The following is a 7322-nucleotide window of genomic DNA, read 5'->3' as shown; positions in this document are numbered from 1 at the left end:
AACGGTCCTTAGCACAGATGTTTCTGTCCCTGTGGAGTTGGGGTGCGCCACTCTCCTAGCATGTAGATGTGTTCATTGATTCAGGAGTTCTCCAAATCTCATAATTGAGACATTTTTAAGGGGGGCTTTATCACGTGGGCCCAATCAATTTTTAACTCTGTTTCCAACTCCTCTCGACTCTAGAGGATGAGAGAATGGGGGCTCAAAATTCTAAGCTTCTGATCATATCTTGGTCTTTCTGGCAACCAACCCCCATCCTGAAGTTTGGAGCCCACCAAGAGTTGTATTATTAGAACACAAGACATTCTTATCACCCAGCAGATTCTAAGGGATTTAGGAGCTCTAGGTCAGGAATTGGGAGCAGAGATCAAATATATATCTTATAATGTCATAGTTCCTCAAAATATATGTTGAATGAAAGTGTCAATGCCTGAACTGTGATTTGGGGATCTTCTGAAAAAAGGAAGTAAAAGGAACACTTCAGTAATCATAGATTATACATTATCTTTTATAATTAAAACAATATATTTTTATTATCAAAACATAATAAAACATAATCTAGTTAAGACATGTGAATACCAAACTAGAATTAGGATGTATTTAAAAACTGGTGCCCTCTGAAGAGAGAAATGCAAGTTCATCACCAATTCTACATGAAGCCAGCTAATGTTACAAGAAAGATCTCTAATACAGACATGAAGTAGTGCATACTGCGCAATTACCCTATAGAATAATGGGTTTAAGTACAAGAAAACAGATCCTATAAAGTGTGATTCTCCTTGGGATGCCTTTTCTGATGACATTAGTTTATGCTGTCGACTAAAAACCAGATACAAATACGATGCATGTTATTGTTGGAAGTGTCAGACATGACACACCGTTGACATAACACATCACTCTCTCACCTAAAGCATCTGTGGGGAAGGTGAAAGGGAGTAGTAGGAAGATCCAGAGCCTAATTGTCATTATAAATTCTGACTCCATTTGGGGCCTCCAGGGGTGATAAAAATACACTAGGGATAAGGCATCAAGAAATAAAATAAAATAAAGGTATAAAGTTTCAAAGGTTTATCAGAATGGAAATCTGTAGCTCATACATTAGAATTCAAGGAGCAAAAATTTAAATTCTGAAGAAGTTCTATATAACCAACTTTTCGAATACATTTCTTACATATAAGAAGTCATATATGATCTCCTATCTCTGAAAGATAGTAAAAATGAAAGTTCAGTCTGGCCTAGTTTATTCCTGAGTTTAAAGCCAGATAAAATCCTGGGTCAAAAATTACTTTACATGAATACAGTAAAAAGCACCTGGTTTTTAAAACGTATCAAAATGGGACACCTTAGAATATGTATTAAGAAAACTCATAGACCCTTCATCATTTACAGTGTTGAATAGTGGTCTTTATTTATTCTTTAAAAGAGTGGTTTAGTAATAATCAATTCTAATACCAGAACCATGAAAAGGAAATCCTGAAGGAGGATCCTAAAACCTCTGACTATCCATTTTCACATTCTTCAAGGTCACTGTACAGAAATGGTAAAGGTTTGGGTGTGAGTTGCTTTTTAAGTAGTGTCCAGACTGCGTCCATTCTGATTGGCTGTGAAGTACAGGGTGTTAAGGGCACAAAGGTGGCCTTTTCCAGTTTAAGCAGCAGTAGCTACTTCCAGTCCTAGTAATAGGCTGGGGGTGAGAATGTATTGGGTGGTTCAGCAGTTAGACTGGATGGATTCCAGGGCTGGTCTGATGGGTTCCCTGATTTGTTCGCATCCCTGATAGGACTGCCGAACAGAGACCGAAGCCCCCATGGAGCTTCAGGGGTGGTGCAGTCCCTAAGAACCCTAGAACCATGGAAGGTATAGGCCGAATCTGTGTTCCAGTGAGTCAGGCTTGCTCTCTGTCCTCCATCTGTTGCTGTGTCTCAAACAACGCAGAACTTCGTGGCTTAAAACAATGGTTTTGTTCCATGGGTGCCCTGGGAGGCGTCTCCTGCAGTGGCAATCCGATGCTAGTAGGGCGTGGAATCACCTGAAGGCTTCTCTCCCATGTCCAGTGACTGCGTTTGGATGTCTTGGAAGCTGGGAACTGGTCGGGCATCTCTGTTGTCCATGTGGCTTCTGGAGCTGCCTCACAGTCGGGTAGTCTGAGGAGAGGCAGACCTCTGTATGGGGGCTGGCTTCCTTCACAGCAGCCTTGGGGCAGGACGAGAGGCGGAAGCTGCCAGCCCCATGACCAAGACCCCGAAGCCGGCACAGCATTACTTCCACGATTGGCTAAAGCAGTCAGAGCTGCGCATATGCAGGGGGAGGAGACATAACCCTTAGGTTATGGACACGTGCCCAAGAATTTGGCCACCATTAATCCTCCACAATCTCTAGCCAGCACCCCAAGGGTTTGTTCATAGTTGTACCTTATCCCAGTCTGGCCTCACAAGGAGATGCTTTGCATTCATGTAGCTCTTCGTGCATTGACCAGAAAGTTCATGCACACTCTCTCAATTTGTCCTCCCGACACCCCGGTGGGATAGCAGGTTGGGTAGGAGGGCAACTGCAGCGCAGAATTAAAAGCCAAGGACCATACAACTTGCTGGAGACAGAACTGAAGCACAGATCCGAGTCTCTCAACTCAGTCCATGCTGAGGGATTCGGGTTTGTTTGTTTGTTTGTTTGTTCATTCTGCTCTCTGACACGTCTAGAGCTGCAGGAGCAGAAAACACATATCCCTTTGGTAGAACGTTTGGGCACAGATCTTTGCAGGTCAAGCTCAGGGTGCGAACAAAGGAAACAAACATTAACACGCCTGCTCAGCCCCGTGCCATCAGCAAGGACTCTGGAAGCCGGTGTACCGGCCTTCACTCTTGGGGAACTCTCTCCGGATGGTCCAGCGGCAGCAGCTGGGCAGGATGGCAAAGTCGGCGAGGTCCTGGGAGCCGAAGCGCCAGGTGGTGTAGCACTTGTAGGCACAGTGCCGCAGCCGGCTGTTGGCACTGTCATCCAGCACCTGCAAGGGCTCCTGGTAGAGCAGAAGGAACTGCAGGACCTGTCGGGACAAGACAAGCTTCCTGAAGGGCTCCGAGGTGGTGATGCAGGCGCCAGGCTTTTTCCGACAGCACAGCTCTTCCAGGCATCTGTGGCTCTTGGGCAGCTGGGACGGGAGGCAGTGTCCACACTGGCACCAGTCTGGGCTGTTGCTGGATATGGGAATCTCTTCCCTGTTTAGTGACTGCATCTCCTCTGGTTGCCCAGGAGTAGGGGATGGGTTGTAGAGAGACAGGGGCAGCCTGGACAAGTCCGTGAAGTCCATTGAGGGTCTCTGAAAAAGTCGTTTCCAAACCCGTCAGCAGTGACAAACTCTAGGGTTCTAGATTCCTTAATTTTGATATTAACTTACAAAATGACACTTACTATCATATTAATACCAGTAGCTGTCATTTATCAAATGTATATATCAAGACTATACTAGTGTTTTATAAATTTGCCCTGTTTAGCCTTTGAAGAACCTTGTGAGATATGTGACCTTCTCTCCATTTCACAGATTCGGAAAGTGAAATTCAGATACACCAGGCCTCAAGGCAGGTATCACCTGCTCATGGAGACCTTCTTGCCCTGATCCCACTGATCTAGGTAGTTCCCCTCCACCCAGGTCACTCTTAGCGCGTCATTAGATTCTGTGTTCTTCACAGTACTTCTCACTATCTGATATGATCCTACTCATTGATATGACCTCTTGATGGTTCTTCTTCTACCTGAAAGTAGGGAGGGGGGCCCTGTTTGCTTTGTCACTGCTGTATCCCCATTACCTAGGCCAGTATCCAGCACATAGTAGACAGTAAATATTTGTTGATTTTGCTCTACTGTCTCCTTTTCCACCAGTCTCCCTCTTCTAGCAAATCCATTTGTTATCCTCCAAGAGAAGTTGCCATAATTGACAAAATTTATATCTGTTCTTCGTAACATATACCTTCATTCACCTGGCAAAGTTTGAGTCAGTACATTAAAATTAAAAAGTTTCTATACATGAGCACTTAGAGCAGCACTATTTACCTGCTACAACATAGGTGAACCTCGAAGCCATTATGAAAAGTGAGAGAAGCCAGTCACAAGAAGGCAAATACTGTATGATTCTCTTTATATGAAATGTCCAAGATAGGCAAATCCATGCTGACAGAAAGCAGACTAATGATTGCCAGGAGCACCTAGGTGGCTCATTGGGTTAAGCGTCTGCCTTTGGCTCAGGTCATGATCTCAGGGTCCTGGGATCGAGCTCCAAGTCAGGCTCCTTGCTCAGCGAGGAACCTGCTTCTCCCTCTCCCTTTGTTGCTCTTCCTGCTCATTCTCTCATTCTCTCTCCCTCTTTCCAAAAAAAAAAAAAAAAAAAAAAAGATTTCCAGGGACTAGGGAGAGGTGGGTGTGAGTAATGGCTGTTGAATGGGTACAGGGTTTCCTTTTGGGTTGATGAAAAAGTCCTAGAACTAGATAGTAGAATGGTTGCACAGCATTGTGGATAAACTTTTGAATTTTAAATGTCACTGAATTGTATGCTTTACAGTGGTTAAAATGGTAAATTTTATGTGTATTCCCCCTTAGCGCCCCTGAGTTCATGTTACACCAAAACCCAATAAGGACATGACAAGAATGGAAAAATTTTGGCCAGTCTCTCTCAATAAGAGACATAAAAATCTTAAATATTAGTGAATCAAATCCAGCAATAAATACATAGAGTAATATAATACTTTCAAATTGATTTTATTGCAGGAATGCAAGGTTGGCTTAATATTTGAAAATCAATTTCTGTAATTCACCACATAATGGAAAAAAACTCATTGATAATTTTTTGAAAAGCAGAAAATAGCATTATTTTAAAATTCAGTAATTTATAACAAAAATTCTTAGCAAACTAAGAATGGAGGGGACTTTTCTCAATCCAGTAAAGCATTCTTTAAAATTCTACAGCAGGGGCACCTTGGTGGCTCAGTTGTTAAGTGTCTGCCTTTGGCTGAGGTCATGATCCCGGGGTCCTGGGATCAAGCCCCACATCAGGCTCCCTGCTTGGCGGGAAGCCTGCTTCGCCCTCTCCCACTCCCCCTACTTGTGTTCCCTCTCTGTCTGTCTCTCTCTGTCAAATAAATAAAATCTTAAAAAAAAACAAACAAACCCTACAGCAGATACTAGAGTGAAATATGAAAAGCTTTCTTCCTGAGATAAGGAATGAGACAAAAAGATGTTTGCTATGACCACTTCTAATCAGCGTTGTACCAGAGGTCCTAGCAGGTGTAATGAACACCAAGAGCTGCAAGAGTCAAAGAAGGATCCTTCTTAAGGGCCCTCAGAAGCCCTACCAACACCTTGGTTTCAGACTGCCAGCCTCCAGAATTGTGAGAGAATGAATTTCTGTTGTTTTCAGCTACTTAGTTTGCGGTGATTTATTATGGCGGCTGCAGAAATTATACAGTGAAGGTGTCCCGCAATCAGAGCTGCTGCGGAGAGCGGGAATGAAAACACCCCCTTTAGAGAATGGTTTGATAGTGTCACATGCCGGCCTTCTGACCCAGCGGGTCCACTTATAGGCACCATATGTTTACCACGGCAGCATTACTGCATATGCGCTCCAAACTGAAAGCTACCCAAATGTCCATCAACAATAGAAGGGATAAATAAATTGGGTGTTTATAAAATGGAAATTATACAACGAGAGTGAACTATTCCTATATGCAGTGTCGTGGATAGCTCACAAAAAAAGTCAGACACTCCACAGAGTATATACTGAGTACATACAGGATTCAAATTTTAGAAAATCCCGGAAGAGATGAAACTAACTTTTGGATACAGAATAATGATGATGTTTAAGGGAAAGTAGTGATTGGGTGGAGGCGTGAAAAGGGCTTCTGCTAATATTCTGGGTTACATGTGTTTACTGTGTTAAAATTCATCAATTGCGATTTACACAACTTTGTAGCTATATTTTTATTTATTTATTTTAAAGATTTAATTTATTCATTTGAGAGTGAGAGAGAAAGAGCACAATAGTGGGGTGAAGAGCAGAGGGAGAGGGAGAAGCAGACTGCACGCTGAGCAAGGAGCCCGATGTGGGGCTCGATCCCAGGACCCTGAGATCATGACCTGAGCTGAAGGCCGATGCTTAACCGACTGAGCCACCCAGGCATCCTTTATATTTTTATTTAATAGTAACTTTTCTTTAAAAAAAAAAAAAGACTAAATGTTTTAACTTACTGGGATGTTTTCACCTTCGACATTTTGTAGACTTTTCCCAAGTAGCTGCTGGTCCACCATCCTGATGTGGGGTTCATCCACAAAGGACACATATTTTAATGTCTAGGAAAAGAGAGTTAAAAATTTTTAAAAGATTTTATTTATTTATTTGACAGAGATCACAAGTAGACAGAGAGAGGCAGGCAGAGAGAAAGAGGGGAAAGCAGGCTCCCTGCTGAGCAGAGAGCCTGACGTGGGACTCGATCCCAGGACCCTGGGATCATGACCTGAGCCGGAGGCAGAGGCTTTAACCCACTGAGCCACCCAGGCGCCCCGAGAGTTAAAAATTTTACCCATTTTTGTACAGAATTGTCAACAGTCACATACCTGAACAGGTCTAAAGGCAAGTGTTATTGCTATTTACCAAATGATAAACTTAGAAGCTGACCAAAAACTCTTACTAGGCAAGAATGACTGATTTCTGAGTCCCAAGGTGACTCATCAGTAGAACCCTATGCACCTTAATATGTGGGCTCAGAGTCTCCACATCTTCCTCCCTGATGATTTTAGGTTTCCCATGTGCTATGTAAAAGTCCTCTGTTATGTTCCCTCAATTTCAGTAACTCTACATCGAGTATCTCCCGAAAATTTTACTGTTGCAACTGAAATCATTTATATTTTTGTTGAATTTCATCCCATCTTGGGCCATGAAATGGTAATTATTTTTAGTTGCAAAAATGAGCTTTCATTTCAAATTGTATAATACATGTCCAAGTGGCCAGTGAATTGTGCCTTCAGGCTGCTGAGAAAGGACAGGAATGTTCTTAGGAGGGAAAGACAAAGAAACCCCCTTTGTTGTTTGAAGTACTGGAGATTTCTCCTTGATTAGGGGAAATCATGGAATCAAGTGTAGAGGACCTGCTTGGTAGAAGCCAAATTAAATCAAAACAATCCAGATGAGCTCAAATTCCATCTGACTTGTCTCCCATCCTAGGCTCCTTTGCAGAAGGAATCACTGTTGTCACTTTTGTGTGTGTCCAGTAGCTTTTTGTATGCATATATTATCCTCCCTACACCTGTTCATGTGTGTGTATAATAAATATATAAACTAT

The 7322-nt window shown here is 42.8% G+C and overlaps 1 protein-coding gene across 1 annotated transcript in view; it reads right to left on the bottom strand.

The window, feature by feature from the left end:
- Positions 1–511: 511 nt before the first annotated feature.
- Positions 512–7322, bottom strand: part of P2RX7 (purinergic receptor P2X 7) — a gene marked incomplete at its 5' end in the record, with an annotated part of 49017 nt that continues 42206 nt past the window's right edge. Inside the window, 2 exons of the mRNA XM_080821989.1 lie at positions 512–3313; positions 6232–6333. Coding sequence (XP_080678115.1) covers positions 2819–3313; positions 6232–6333 — 597 coding nt within the window. The 3' untranslated portion in view covers positions 512–2818. The remainder of the gene's footprint in view (positions 3314–6231; positions 6334–7322) is intronic.

Source organism: Martes martes, assembly GCF_963455335.1.
Source record: "Martes martes genome assembly, chromosome: 13".
NCBI classification, from domain to species: domain Eukaryota; kingdom Metazoa; phylum Chordata; class Mammalia; order Carnivora; family Mustelidae; genus Martes; species Martes martes.
Note: the sequence above shows the minus strand (reverse complement) of the source record. Positions and strands in the feature narration are given on the sequence as shown.